This window comes from Felis catus, chromosome A2, assembly GCF_018350175.1.
Source record: "Felis catus isolate Fca126 chromosome A2, F.catus_Fca126_mat1.0, whole genome shotgun sequence".
In the NCBI taxonomy this organism is placed as follows: domain Eukaryota; kingdom Metazoa; phylum Chordata; class Mammalia; order Carnivora; family Felidae; genus Felis; species Felis catus.
The window spans coordinates 122,041,208-122,056,902 of NC_058369.1; the positions used below are offsets into that span (position 1 = coordinate 122,041,208).

At 37.4% G+C, this 15,695-nt stretch overlaps 1 protein-coding gene across 1 annotated transcript in view; it reads left to right on the forward strand.

Moving 5' to 3' along the window:
- GARS1 (glycyl-tRNA synthetase 1) overlaps nt 1-15,695 on the forward strand; it is a 45,478-nt gene that overhangs the window by 5,317 nt on the left and 24,466 nt on the right. The window contains exons 2-7 of the mRNA XM_003982939.6: nt 6,318-6,419; nt 7,143-7,245; nt 8,536-8,677; nt 9,593-9,681; nt 10,579-10,655; nt 13,997-14,142. Coding sequence (XP_003982988.4) covers nt 6,318-6,419; nt 7,143-7,245; nt 8,536-8,677; nt 9,593-9,681; nt 10,579-10,655; nt 13,997-14,142 — 659 coding nt within the window. The remainder of the gene's footprint in view (nt 1-6,317; nt 6,420-7,142; nt 7,246-8,535; nt 8,678-9,592; nt 9,682-10,578; nt 10,656-13,996; nt 14,143-15,695) is intronic.

The following is a 15,695-nucleotide window of genomic DNA, read 5'->3' on the forward strand; positions in this document are numbered from 1 at the left end:
TCATGCATTTTAATTTCTAATATAGCACAAATAGGTAGAAATAACCCACAATAACAAAAGCTGTTTGGGATCCTCGGTATTTTTTTTTTAAGTTTATTGATTTATTTTGCGAGGGGGGGTGGGGAGAGAGAGAGAGAGAGAGAGAGAGAGAGAGAGAGAGAGAGAGAATGAGAATCACAAGTAGGCTCTGCACTATCAGTGCAGAACCCGATGTAGGGCTCGAACTCATGAACTGTGAGATGGTGACTTGAGCTGAAACCAAGAGCTGGTTGCTTAACCGTGTCACCCAGGCACCCTGGGATCCTCAGTAATTTTTAACAGTAGAAAGGGGTTCTAAGACCAAGAAGGTGTAGAACTGATGTGTTAGGGGAATGTAAAGGGCTCAGAATGCTGCCCACAGTGCCTAGTATACTCTTGGTAAATGTTAAGTATTGTTCTGAAAGGATTGTGGCTTGTTAGAGCACTAGTGTTACCAAACAAACCATTGCTGGCATGGAGCTCACATTTTCTTGGGGTTGCCAGTTTGGTAACATTTTGCACCTTTACAAGAGGATTGATGTCTTCTGAATTTGGTGAGATAGGATGATAGAGGAACCTTTTTAGTGCTTACTTGGGAGGTCTTTAATAATGATTTACTGTCTGAACCTCTTACATGTCTAATGGTGGGAATAGACATGTGAATAACATTACTTGTGTTTCAGTATTTCACATTTTCTTTTGCTGTGATGGGGAAGATACAGGTGAAACTCTCATCTTGGTAGCAGTAAGAAGTCTTAGGGTTAAGAGCCCTGGATTTTTCTCTGCTTTGATTTTTCTGGACTGTGAGTGTACATTAAAGCTCTTGCTTAATCCAAAGGGCAAGTGAAAAGTTTATGAAGTTTTGTCAAGGATTATAATACACTTGGGAATCTGAGATGAACTCAACAAGAGTCCTCTACCCACGTATGTGTAAAGGCAGCATCTTACAAGGCCAGAAAATGTTTTCTTGTTGGGTTTTCTTGGCCAACTGAATATGCACCATGATATATATGAAGGATCCATTAAGAAGATCCCTTGGAATGATTTCTCATCTAATAGCTACCCTGCTTTATAATCAGAGGCTTTTAGTTATTAATATATGTCTTAATGGTAGGAATTTACCCAGGAACTAAGCTTCTCAAGGATAATTTAGAGATGTTGATGATATTTCATGTCAGTTTCATTCAGTACACACATAACATGCACGGAAGCACAACCCAAAATATAATTGATTGGTGAACAAAGAAGAAAGAAAAATAGTTAGAAGTTAGGACTTCTTAAGTACCTTCATTCCATGTTTAGATCACCTCCAGTTCTTTTGTTTTCAGGATTGGATCATTATAAATCACGGTTTAATTATTCTATTATTCAGAATAAACACGATTATTTCCTTTCTTCACTGCATTCTACAGATGACTAACCCAGTGGGGGAATCCTCACTCACATACTGCTTCTTTTTAATAGCTGCACTTTCTTTGATGTATGTATTCTATGCCTGAACCTTAAAAGACCAAAAAAAAGTGCTTCAAGGGAATTTATTTTAAGTTCTTCCTGTGTCTACCTTTACGTGTGGCTTTGCTTGCTAGTGTTCTATGAGAAGCTCCAAAAGAAAAAGTGTATGAAATATGTGGGAGTGCTAATACTTGACATATAGGGGATAGGTATTCAGAAGAACTACTTGCTTACTTACTCAGTCATTCATGAAGAACCACCATTTGCCAACCTCTTTTCAAAACAGAGGTTTTCACAGAGTTCTTATCCTCATCAAAAAGCAGTTAGTGAACATTTATGAGATAGGTGCTCTTGGTAGGTAGAGGAAAGGAAAAGAACCACTGAGTAAAGAATAAGTCAGTAGATATTGACTGAACACTAAGTGCTTTGTACTGTGCTAGGTTTAGTTTGTGATATCAATCAACAAATATTTGAGTGCCGGAATTGACATGCCAGAATGCCCATCTTAAAAGGGCCTACTTTATACTGACAGGGACAAATAAAATGTGTGTAAATAAGCAAGGCCCTGGATTGATAGGGTGACTTCAGTTATTGTAAGTGAAATGAAGAAGCTAAAGTTAGAAGATGACTGAGGAAGTTGCTTTAGCTGGAGAGGCCAGTACAACAGTATAAAGACTGCTAGTGTATAATCATACCAGACTCATTTGCATATGATAAAATAAGAGGAATAACTAATTCAGTGGCTCTCAACTTTCAGACCCAGTGTCCCTTTTTACACCAGGTATTTTGGAATCCCCCATTACGATCTGATAATGAAATTCATAGAAAATATCTATAAAATCTAATTAAAGTATGTGTACACATTATGTTTTAAGTGTAATACAAAGAAATAATCTATAATAAAATAATTTGTATTTCTTTTTTTAAATGTTTGTTTATTTTGAGAGAGCATGCGGCGTCCTGGGGAGGGCCGGAGAGGTAGGGGGAGAGAGAATCCCAAGCAGGCTCTGTGCTGTCAGCGCAGAGCCCTATTTGGAGCTCAGTCCCACGAATCGTGGGGTCATGACCTGGGCCAAAATCAAGAGTCGGATACTTAACCGATTGAGCCACCCAGGTGCCCTTAAAATAACGTGTATTTCATTGTGTAAATTCTTGGGTATGAATCCACTGGAAGTTATGCAGAAGTAAGCGAATGCTTATACCTGTACATGGATTTACAGTGAGTGTGGTTGTAATGGATACACATTGATAAAGGTGTATCCTATTGGTTGCCCAGATACCACGACAACATTGCCATTGGTTACATGTTGTTGTTTGTTTCAAATAATAACTCTTTGTAAAATTGTGAACAAAACGGTGTATAGTTTAGTCTTCTTTTAAATTATATTTTCCTGGCATTCCTGGAAAACTCAGTGGATGTTAAAACTGGGAGAATACTTCTTATTATATGTAAGCAGAGTTAGGTTCTAGGTTCAGGTAATTATAAACATCTTTGTCACCTCCTGACCAGGACATTCTAAAGTAGAGTGAATTGCAGAGAGGGAAACTGTCACTGAAAGAGGGGAGGAAGTAAGTGGGAGCTTAGAAGATGTCAGCAACAAGAGGAAAGGGTAATGATGGGCACTTCAAAGGAGCTTGTGTTTTAGAAGGAGGAAAGAGAAATCAGTTTGAAAGTGCAGAGAGGAGTAAGGAAGACATGATCCCATTTCCAGCCTCTGAGGATCAAAGGGCTGGGATAGAAAACTCACCCTGTAGTTGAAACAGCGTCAAGAGGGGGAACTATTGTAATGCTGGAGTATTTGGGAAATGAGTTTCATTAAGTGAAGGAAGATGCTTTTGGATAAGAGGATGAACATTATTGAAAGCATGGGGGTAGGAACAGTCACCAAACTAAGAATGCTATGTGTTTGTGAGAAGTTTACAAAGGTGGGAGAGAAATGACATGAATTAGGGTGGTTTGGGGTGAGTGTATCTCAGTGCAGACACCTTTGGATGAGAACCAAACTGGTCATCTCTTCTAGCAATCTAGTTTGTGAGGTGTGAAAGGGGGAGTGTAGATTGAAATTTGAAACTGACCACATATTGGAGGTAAAGAAGGATAACTTGATGTTTCTTGTTTGGAAAGTGGTAGATGTTGTTAACAAATAGCAATACATAGGAGAAGGAACAAGTTTAGGACAGAGAACAATAATAATTCAGTCATAAACAAGTTGTGTTTGAAGTATTTGAAAATAACTCAGCCACAACCAAGTGCGGGTGTTTTATAGCATGATAACAGCTATCAGTTTTTGTGTGTCTGATGTTTGTTAGGTACTGTTGAAAATATTCTACTTAAATTGTTTCATTTACTCTTTATAGCAATTCAGTGAGGTATTATCATCCTGATTTTATAGTTGAGGAAACGAGCTCAAAGAGGTTTCAGCTTGTTCAAGGTTTCACAGTTACCTGATCAGGGATGAAAAATCCACGTCTTTAATCCCTCATAAATACCATATTTTACAGACTTGTCTAGATGTGGATTTTTGTTTTGCATGTTGTTTGAATTTCATTGTGCTTCCTAAATCTGAGAATTCCTGTCTTTGAGCAATTATAGAAAAATTCATAGTCATTATCTTTTCTTTTTTTTTTTTTAATTTTTTTTTTTAACATTTATTTATTTTTGAGAGACAGAGTATGAGCAGGGGAGGGGCAGAGAGAGAGGGAGACACAGAATTCGAAGCAGGCTTCGGGCTCCGAGCTGTCAGCACAGAGCCCGACGCGGGGCCCGAACCCACACACTGCGAGATCATGACCCGAGCCGAAGTCGGACACTCAACCGACTGAGCCACCCAGGCGCCCTAGTCATTATCTTTTCAAATGGAACCTCTTACAGATTTTCTTTACTTTCTTTCAGAATTCTGGCTGGATAAACGTTAGACTCTCTTTTTTTCTGTGTCTCATTACCCTGTTTATATTTTTAACTCTTTGTCTCGCTGCTCCATTCCATGGATTACCCATGGCTAATTTTTTTAGGTCTATACTCTTAAGTCACTAATTCTCTCTTCTACTTTGATCTGCTATTTAACGTGTCCAGTGAGTTTTTAATTTCTGTGATTCATTTCTAGATGATCGATGTGGTTCTTTTTTCCCCTTTTTTATTGTTTATATTGAAGTATATCTGACACACAGTGTTAACATAGGTGTACAACATAGTGATTTGACAGGTTTGTACATTATGTTGTGCTCACCACAAGAATAACTACCACCTGTCACCATACAACACTATTACGGTATCATTGACTATATTCTCTGTGCTGTACCTTTTATCCTCATGACTTATTCATTCCATAATTAGAAGCCTGTGTCTCCCACTCCTCTTCACTCATTTCCCCCAGTCCTCACTCTCTCCCCCTGTCATCTCATGGGACCTGAACCTGTGTGGTTCTTTTTCAGGTTTCCTGATGGTTTTTGATAGTCTCTTATTTATTGCTCATGTTTTTGACTCCTTTCATTATTTTTTTTTAAACCGTCTTAAGCGTTTACAAAGTGTATTTGATCATTCTAATACTTTGGAGGCTCTAATTCTGTTATTTGTCATTTCTGTTGAGTCTCATCTATGGTGGCTTGTTTCCTCATGGGTTTTTAAATTTTGAGTTGAGTGCTTATTATTTTGGTGACCTTGATCTGTGAAAATCCTAAAAAGCCTATGTGGAAGGTCTAGAGAGCAGTTACTTCTGCTGGAAACCCAAAGGCTCTATCAAGTTGACAACTTTAATTTCTCAGCTTGAAGTTTCCCAGACCATGTAAGTAATGTTTGTTTGCTTTCTCAGATTACTTACTCCACCACATTACCTTAAGTGTTGGGATCAGTGTACAGGTGGTAGGTTGTTGGAAGTGAACAAGATATTCCAGAGAAATCAGTGAGGAAAAATTCTAACAATTAAGAAAAGGGCAGAGGCGGGGGATGCCTGAGTGGCTCAGTCGGTTAAACGTCCGACTTTGGCTCTGGTCACGATCTTGCAGTTTGAGTTTGAGCCCCACATCCGGCTCTGTGCTGACAGCTCAGAGCCTGGAACCTGCTTCGAATTTTGTGTCTCCCTCTCTCTCTGCCCCTCCCCCATTCATGCTCTGTCTCTCCCTCTCTCTCTCTCTCTCTCTCTCTCTCAATAATTAAAAAAACAAAAAAGTTAAAAAAAAATAGAAAAGGGCAGAGGAATATGAGTCAGTAGTGACCCAGAAGAAATGGGGTGTCTGGGTGGCTCAGTCGGTTAGGCTTCTGACTTTGGCTCAGGTCATGATCTTACGGTTCTTGGGTTTCAGCCCTGTGTCTGGCTCTGTGCTGACGATGCGGAGCCTGCTTGGGATTCTCTCTCTTTCCCTCTCTCTCTGCCCCTCCCCAACTCACGCTCTTTCTTTCTCTCTCAAAAATGAAATAAACTTAAAAAAAAGAGAAATGGCCAGAGAAGTAGGTGGGAAAGCAATATAGTCTGTTTTTTGTAAATAGGGGAGAGATTCAAGGGGAGGGTGGTTGATTTATTGGCTCTTCGTGTTCTCATTACTAACCTGTTCTTTCATACTTTTTATCAATGCTTTTCTCTCCTCCTTTTCCATTTGTCCCCTCTCCCAAAAGGAAAAAGAAAGCACACTAGTACTTACCCCTTAGAAAATAGTTATTTGTATAGTAATCTGGGTTTTTGTGTTTTGCTGAGGGCACAGACCTTCAGTTATTTATGACCTCTCACGTAATAAACATTTGAATTGCCTTATTCTTACACAGATGCTTTTTAAAAGGCATGCTTAAAAACACATTCAAAACTTTTCTTGACTTCTGAAACCAGTCCTGACTATACATTCTCTTTGTTGGACAGGGAGATCTTGTACGAAAACTGAAAGAAGATAAAGCACCCCAAGTAGATGTAGACAAAGCCGTAGCAGAGCTCAAAGCTCGGAAGAGGGTCCTGGAAGCAAAGGTGAGTCTTGGGATCCTAAAATAGGAACGTAAATTGGTCTAGGATTGTTAATCTGTCAGGGTGGGAAAGACCTAGAAGAGTGTCTGAACAAGTATCATTTGCTTTATCTCTATTTATCCAGAATGCCTTCTCCTCCCCCGCTACCCAGCAGACTTCTCATCCTTTCAAATTGCATCTCAACATGTCACCTTTTCTATGAAGCCTCCCTGACTTCTGACCTCCCCCTCCCCCAAATGCTAGACTCAGTATGCTCCATGAGTTTCCCTGGAAGGCATTGTGCTCACTCTTCTTTATGAATTCTTCCATGCCTGTAAATAGTGGTTTTGTGTTAAATTTTTTCTTTTAAGGAAAAGGTATATCCATCTAATACTTGCTCCCATCCCATCACCAAATTGAAATCGTGTGGAATTCTAATTCATGATCTTACTACTGTAATCCACTAAAAATTCAGACATTGCTTATCAGTATCTGCATCTAAGTAAGCTTAGTCTTGTAATCTTGGAAATGATCATATACTTTGCTAAATAATTAAGTAAAGGTACCTTTTCTGTAACTCGAAGGGGGAAAAAAACCCTAAGGTTTCTATTTTTTTAAGGTATCAAAATCTTGTCTGATAAATTTTATATTGAATTTTGTTGAGGAATAAACTGAATTCACATATATAAATTCATATTTCCACTCACCCCTCCAGTCACATGTTTTCTATTTAAAAATCCCTTACAGGAGCTAGCATTACAGCCCAAAGATGACATTGTGGACAGAGCAAAAATGGAAGATACCCTGAAGAGGAGATTTTTCTACGATCAAGCTTTTGCTATTTATGGAGGTAGGGGATTAATGATAGAGCAGTTATGTTGTTGGTGGCTTTAATATGTGTTTAAATCAAAAACATGGCTTTTCAATTGATACCTAATTGTATCAAGTCACGTAAAACAGGATATTTTGCTTTTGTTCCTTTAAAGTTGACCATTTGGTGTAAAATCTGTTTATGTCTTTCCACCCTACTTATTCTTTTTTTTTTTTTTTTTAATTTTTTTTTTCAACGTTTATTTATTTTTGGGACAGAGAGAGACAGAGCATGAACAGGGGAGGGGCAGAGAGAGAGGGAGACACAGAATCGGAAACAGGCTCCAGGCTTTGAGCCATCATCAGCCCAGAGCCCGACGCGGGGCTCGAACTCCCGGACCGCGAGATCGTGACCTGGCTGAAGTCGGACGCTTAACCGACTGCGCCACCCAGGCGCCCCTACCCTACTTATTCTTAAAGACTGCATTTTTCCATTAGGATGTAGGGAATTGGTAGGGGCCCAGGTATTAAGCACTTAATATGTCCATGTACCTATCAGATAGACTCTTCTTTGGAGCACTCGAGGGCCATTGTAACATTGGCCGGCTGTACTGTGCACCTCCACACAAGGGCAGTGATAAGCCAGGGTCCCCCAGATTATTCTTTATGGCAACTGCCAAGAGAAAACGTTCTTCACAGGTATGTAGATAAATCTCTATAATTTTATTTGCCTATCTGCCTATCTGTAGGCAAATATAATTACTGATTAAATGTGTAGTGGTATTTTTCAGTTAGCGGAGATCATTGCAGTAGTATTAGACTTTTAGTACTTTGCCACTGAAACTTGATTCAGGTTTGGCTAAGCAGATCTCTAAATGTTTAACTTCTTAAGGTTTAAATATAGTGGCTCATATACCCAAGATTAAGTATAGTGGCTCATATACCCAAGAATAATTTAGAGAATTGGGTGCTAAAATATTAGGTCATTGCTACCAGCTGCCGCAACAAGTTATATCTATGGCACAAAACTGTAATCTGCTTTTTCATTCTGTTTCTCACATATGGAAGACCATCATTTGCTTTTAGTATTTTTCTAAACCTACTTGGAATTCTTAATGTGTAAATATAATAAATGGAGTATGAGCTTTTAAATGTTACATCTGTTAGCTAGCTGGAAGTAAGACTCTTCAGTATTGAGGGATTCGAATTGCCGACTTTTTAATACCTTTTTAGGGAGTATGTGAAGTCTTACAGTTTCTTGTGTCTTTTTGCTTTCATTTGCTTAGAGTGACAAGTTAAAGTCCACGTTTTACTCATTCATATTTTATAGGCGTTAGTGGTCTGTATGATTTTGGGCCAGTTGGATGTGCTTTGAAGAACAATATTATTCAGACCTGGAGGCAGCACTTTATCCAAGAGGAGCAGATCCTAGAGATTGATTGTACCATGCTTACTCCTGAACCAGTTTTAAAGTAAGATCTCTACTTTGGGGGCTGAAATTCTTTAGTAATGCATATTTAAGTAACTTCTCCTGATTACAAAAACTACCCATATTCAGTATAAAAATCTGGAAAATAAAGACAAACAAAATACATACCTAATGTCCATAGACAGCCATGTTAAAATTACTGTATTTATTCTTACTGTGTTCTGTCTCTGGAAGTCCCTGTATATACATCAACATTAGCAGCGCACTGCTTTTTTCATGTGACGTAGGTGAACGTTTACTTACATCGCTAAAAGTTCTTCTAAAGCGTTTTTAATGACAGCATAGTATTCTCTTGTGGATGTGCCGTAATTTATTTAGTTAGTGCCATATTGTAGGCATTTAAATCGTTCCTCATTTTTGAGTCTGCTGAACATCTGATAGTTGGGTTTTTGCAAATATATATGATTATTTCCTTTGAGTTTTTAGAAGTTCTTGGCCAAGATGTGTATGCATTTAGAATTGAATACTGCTATTTGTGTTGAAGTTTTAAGATTCAGGATCCATACTGAGTATCATGAATTCTTGCCTAGTTACATTCCCTATGGTTTCAGCCTTTGCTTAGATCGTTAATAATGGGATAGGCATGGATTGATTGATTCTGCAAAGTAGCACATGCTTTATGGCAACTTGTGGAAAAGTATAATCTAGTTGATGTCTTTTCCCTATGGGAAGAAAGAATTTAGGGAAAGGGTGAGGATATATTTGAAGAAGAATGTTCTCGGCATACATTATTATCTACCATGGATACATCATTATATACATACGGGAGCTTCCACCTCTCAGATGCATAGATATAAGCTTAATATACTCCATATAGCAGGAAGATTGTCTTATAAGGTAAAGTCTATGTTTTAATTTGTATGAAAGTGACAGGTTGGCTTGGCATTTGTTAACTTAGGACCTCTGGCCACGTAGATAAATTTGCTGACTTCATGGTGAAAGATGTAAAAAATGGAGAGTGTTTTCGCGCTGACCATCTGTTAAAAGGTATGGTTTTTCATCTCAGATACTCTTCCAGGTTGAATTCATCAAAACAAAGGGTTTAGATTAAAGTTTTCTCATATTTTTTCTCTTAAAAATTTTTTGGCGCACCCGAAACCAATTTTACCATATATGTTAACTACAGTTTAAATAAAAATTTGAAATAAAATTGGGGGGCATAACATACAAAGATTAAAGTGCGCAGATCTTACATATACAGGCATACCTCACTTTATTGCATTCCACCTTATTGTGCTTGGCAGATACTGCATTTTTTTACAAATGGAAGGTTTGTGGCAACCCTGTATCAGGCAAGTCTATCAGCACTGTTTTTCCAACTGCTTTTGCTCACTTTGTCTCTGTCACATTTTGGTAATTCTTGAAATATTTTAAACTTTTTCATAATTATTGTATTTGTTATGGTGATCAGTGATTAGGACTTCCTGAGAGCTCAAATGATAGCGTTTTAGCAATAAAATATTGTTAAATAAGGTATGTACTTTTTTAGATATAATGCTGTTGCATATTTAACAGAGTACAGTATGATGCAGACATAACTTTTATATGTACTGGGAAACCAAAACATTCATTTGACTTGCTTTATTGCAATATTTGTTATATTGTGGTTTGGAACCGAACCCACAATATATCTGAGGTGTGCCTGTATGGATCAAGTCCCTTATTTAACAAGAAGTTTTTATACATGATAAGTAGAAACTCTAAGTCCTACAAAAGAATCAAGACAGTGTTATGGTTCTCCCTGTAAAATCAACCATGGAGTTTATATAAAGTAAGAACACTATCCTTGGATTCATTTTCTTACCACTTCAGCACTGAATCTCAAAGTGCATTTTCCTTTTTCCCATTGATTGAAATTGACATGTACCAACACTGTTCTTGTAGCTCATTTACAGAAATTGATGTCTGATAAGAAGTGCTCTGCTGAGAAGAAATCAGAGATGGAAAGTGTCTTGGCTCAGGTGAGTACTTTAGAGATGTTATCACAGTAACTCAGGAAGGTGCTGTCTTTCTTTCAGTGTTTGGTGACTGTTGAATTTCACATTGCGCTGACCCTGGCCACAATTGTAAAGAAGTAGAGTTTACCTTCTGTCTCTCTTTGCATTTTTATTTTCTTCTTTCACTGCCTTTTGTGGCTAATACTTTATGTTAGCCCAAACTAGCAATTCAGTGTAAATAGGCATGAAATTTGTTCTATCTCCTTCGAAACCAGTTTTCTGGATTCAATAGCAAAAACCAGACAAGTGGCTGAAGATGAATGTTGTTCAGTCTTGCTGTAGAGATTTTGGGGAAGATACCTTCATGAGCACTGTCTCATCAGCCACTTGATCTACTTGTGGTTGCACCGTCCCTGACTCCATGCTGTTATTGTTAAAACCCAATGAGCAGGCCCCTGCTTTCCCTATAGACTAAAAGTTTTATAATTTCTGTCTAAGTTGGCAAAGTTTAGGGAAGACAAAAGAGACCATAGAGATAATCGATTCTTTTACCAAGTGCAGGAATACCTTCTATATCAGAAATAGTTCTTATCCTCCTTTTGGGTCACAGATCACTTTAAGAATATTATGAAAACTGCACCTCTTTGCCCCAGGAATATGCACATGCCCATGTACATATGTTGCTGATTTCTCATGTCGTGTATTCATTTAAGCAAAGTACATTTCTCCAACACCATGTTTGATCATGAGGTCCATCAAAGCTTACCTCTTAAATTTTATGTACTTCCTTGGGTAAAAATACACACACACACACACACACACACACACACACACACACACACACACACCACTGCTATATTTATACATCTTTTCTTTATATTGGTATATATATATGTGAGGCTGAATGTAGGAATCCCTACCTCTTTGCTTTTTACTCATGAGAATTTATTAGATACTTTTCCACTGTTGCCTTATTTTCTACAAATATGCTGATTTTTCCCTGTGATATCTAGCTTTCTAACGGTAGAGAAATTTTTTCCTTCCTCGTTTAAATTGAAAGAAAATCTCAATTTGGCTGTTGACTAATCTGCCAATTGATTTTAGTCCTTGTGAGGTATATTTTATCCTTTGCTTAAAGCTCATTACTTTAGTATTGTTGTTCATGGTTTAGTAAATCAGTTCTTGAGTTTTGACAGTTGTAGTTACACATTCATTTCTCATTTCCTTTTCCAAAGGCATGACCTTTAATAGAAGGAAGAAATGAAAAGCACTTCTAATTACCCCTAAATTACTGTTTCCCATTTAGTATGTTAGACCCACTAAGTTTCTGTGAGTATGTATCTTTGATCTTAGCAGTTTCATTCATTTCCGAGTCAAGTGTCAGACCAGGAAGTAATTAGCTGATTTGTTAAGTCATAATTTATAGTTTGAAATCTGACTCTGTTTCATCTCATATGCATGGTCTTAGGAGAGCAGTCTGTTTTTTGATTTGCCATATCAGATACACATACAAGCTGTCAATGTAATGTTCAGTGAAAAGTTGGGGACTGTGGTCTAGTACTCAGAAATGGCCCTGGTGGATTCACAGCCAAAGGCCCATCTGTTTACTTGAGTGAGTAATAATATTTTCTCCACCTGTTAGTGCCTTTGATTCGTTTTCAGCTGTATGAAGCATGATAGCTTCTTTAAAAGCACTGATTCACCGTCTGAGTTAGGATGAGCTTTATTCCTGTTATGTGGATCCAGTAGCTCAGAATTAATTGTTTTTCTTCTGTATCCATTTTTGCTGACCTATTTCTGAATGTACCAGTTTTTAAAGTCATTTTTTAACTTTCATTTAAAAAATTGGTAATATATTTTTAAATGTATATTTATTTTTGAGAGAGAGCGAGCATGAGCGGGAGATGTGCAGAGAGAGGGGGGGACAGAGGATCCAAAGCGGGCTCCACAATGACAGTAGAGAGCCTGATGCGGGGCTCAGACTCAAACTGCTAGATCATTATCTGAGCTGAAGTCTGATGCTCAACCGACTGAGCCACCCAGGTGCCCCTAAAAAATTATTTTTTAAAGTTGAATCATTTGTTCCTTAGTGTTTCCTACTATCTGGATTTGGCTGACTGTATCATTTTAGTGATATTTTACATGTTCCTCCGTTTCTATATTTCTTGTAATTTGGTAGTCAGATCTAGAGGCCCGATCAGATATCTTTGTCAAGACACTTAGTAAGTAGTATAATGTATGCTATGTGCCAGGCCCTGTGCTAAGTACTTTACAAAATCTTTTTTTTTTTTTAAGTTTATTTATTTTGAGAGAGAGAGAGAGAGCACAAGGAGGGGAGGGGCAGAGAAGGAGAGAGAGGGAGAGAGAGGGAATCCCAAGCAGGCTCCACACTGTCAGCACAGAGTCTGACAACGGGGCTCGAACTCACGAACTGCAAGATCATGACCTGAGCCGAAATCAAGAGTTAGACACTTAACTGACTGAGCCACCCAGGTGCCCCTACGTAGTTAATATTCATAGTAGCCCTTCATAGTGAAGTAGGTTCTGTTTTCCCGTTTCACAGAGAAGCAAAATGAGGCTCTGAGAGGTTAGGTAAGAACTTATTTTAAGTCACATAACCCATTAGTGGTAGAGTTGGGCAGTTTATCTAGCGTTTTCTGACTCCAGAGCCTCAGTTCTTATGGCCATGAGTTGATTTATCTAATTATTTTGTTTCTCTTGGGAGATTTTTTTTTTTTTTAAGTTTTGAATATTCTTCAGTATTAGATGGTTTGTCATAGTCATTTGAAATTTTTGAATTGGAGGGTCATACATTATTTTAGAGTTTGGCATTGATTATCGATGTGTAAAATGTGCAATAAATTGGAACAAGCAGACGTGAATAAGAAACAGCTTCTGCCTTCAAGATCTTAATATCTAGTGGGAAAGAAAAGGTATATGCACATTTAATGAATAGACAGGGAAGTGAACCTAACTGAAATATGCACAGAGTGGTAAAATTCAACTTGGAACACTTACTTACATGATTTCAGATGCTTGCCAGTCAGTAACTATTATAACTGAACCAGAGATACTTTTGCTTTATCTTTCATTGTGAGATGGTGAATGTGTGAGTTTTAGGTCAGTCCCAGAAAGATACTCCATTTTTCTAGAATGGTAAATGGTAAATTGATAAATGGTAAATTGATAAATTGATAAACTGGTTATGGTTTTAATTTGGATATCTTGGGGATTAGGTTAATTCTGATGTTCTTGTTTTGGGTGACTTTTAATGATGGCTGGGTTTTATATATAATACTCTTATCTTATGCCCTGTTTTTTTCCTCAGTCTTTTACATTAATTATTTTCTTGACCTATCCTTTAGCTTGATAACTATGGACAGCAAGAACTTGGGGATCTTTTTGTGAACTATAATGTAAAATCCCCCATTACTGGAAATGATCTGTCCCCTCCAGTATCTTTTAACTTAATGTTCAAGACCTTCATTGGGCCTGGAGGAAACATGCCTGGGTATGTATCACTTATTCTTTATGTAATGAAGGTATTAAAATTTCTCATAATAAAAAGTAGACATCATTATCAGCCATGAAGGAAAACTTTTGATAAGTGATATGTAGAAAGTGCAGATAAATATATTAAGGAGAAATAATGACAGACATATTAGTAAGGATATTCCTTCTAATTCTTTCTGAATGTAATTTTTTTAGTGTATGTGATAATTTTTTTTTGTCACAAAATAAAAGTCTGTGATCATCATGTCTTCTAATTATAGCTGTATAGGGCAAAAGAGGTAGTTGAAGAATGATTTTGGAAGTCATTGAATTTATTGCTGAAGGACACTTAGGGAAGAATTTTGTCTAGATCAGCACTTTGCAATAGAACTTTCTGCAGTGGGGGAAATGTTCTATAATCTGTGCTGTCCAGTATGGTGGGCATCAGCCACATGTGGCTTTTGAGCACTTGAAATGGCATTAGTGCTTCTGAGAGGAACTGAATTTTAAAATATATTTAATTTTAATTAATTTAAATAGGCATTCGACTAGTGGCCTACCATACTGAATAACATAGGTTTAGCTTGTTATTTTACAAGATGTGGTTTTCACAGTAAGGAAAGCTGAACAGCTTACAATATGATCCAGAGCTGGAATCTGTATTCTCCATGTTAACACACTTAGCCAAAGTATTACACTTCATAGCTTCAGATATTTTTCTTACGGTCTCATTGTAGAATAATGGAGTGTAGGCATTGGCTGAAGCTAGACAGATCATGTTTCCTGGAGTAGAAACTAAAGAACAATGAAAAGTAATTGTGACAGAATGTATTACTGGAATTGTTTTAGTCACACACTGTGTTGATTTGGGATATTTTATGGAGAGAGGCCAAAGGCAAGCCTTTCATTTTGACAGTACATACAGAGAGTCATTAAATGGGCCAAACCCTCTGACCTATCATCCCACTCCTGGGAATTTATCTGAGGAAATAATTCAAAAGGAAAGGAAGCTATATTTATCAAGAGTACATAAATTAAAAGTAGAAATGATCTATTTAATAATTTGAGATGGTTAAGTAAATTATAGTAAAGTAGTTCATTTTAGTAAAATACTCTGCAACTGCTAAATATGTTATATTTTTATGATTATTCAGAAAATGGAAAAATAATGAATACATCATTTTACACATTCTACTTATAAATAATGCATATAGGGGCGTCTGGCTGGCTCAGTTAATAGAGAATGTGACTCTTGATCTCGGGGTTGTGAGTTTGAGCCCCATGTTGGGTGTGGAGCTTATCTAAAAATAAATAAACAAACAGACTTACAGTTTTAAAAAAAATGCATATAAACTGTAGTTCTGCTTCTATGTGTATCAAAACTGGAAAGCACCACCAAGATGAGGAGTTGGTGTGTTAGAGTGAGAGGAGGGTGAAATTATAATTTAATTTTTCTTTGTTGTTTTGTTTTCAAGTTTGTTTATTTTTGAGAGAGAGAGGGTGAGTGTCAGGAGGGGCAGAGAGAGAGGGAGACAGAGGGTCTGAAACAGGCTCTGTACTGATATTAGAGAG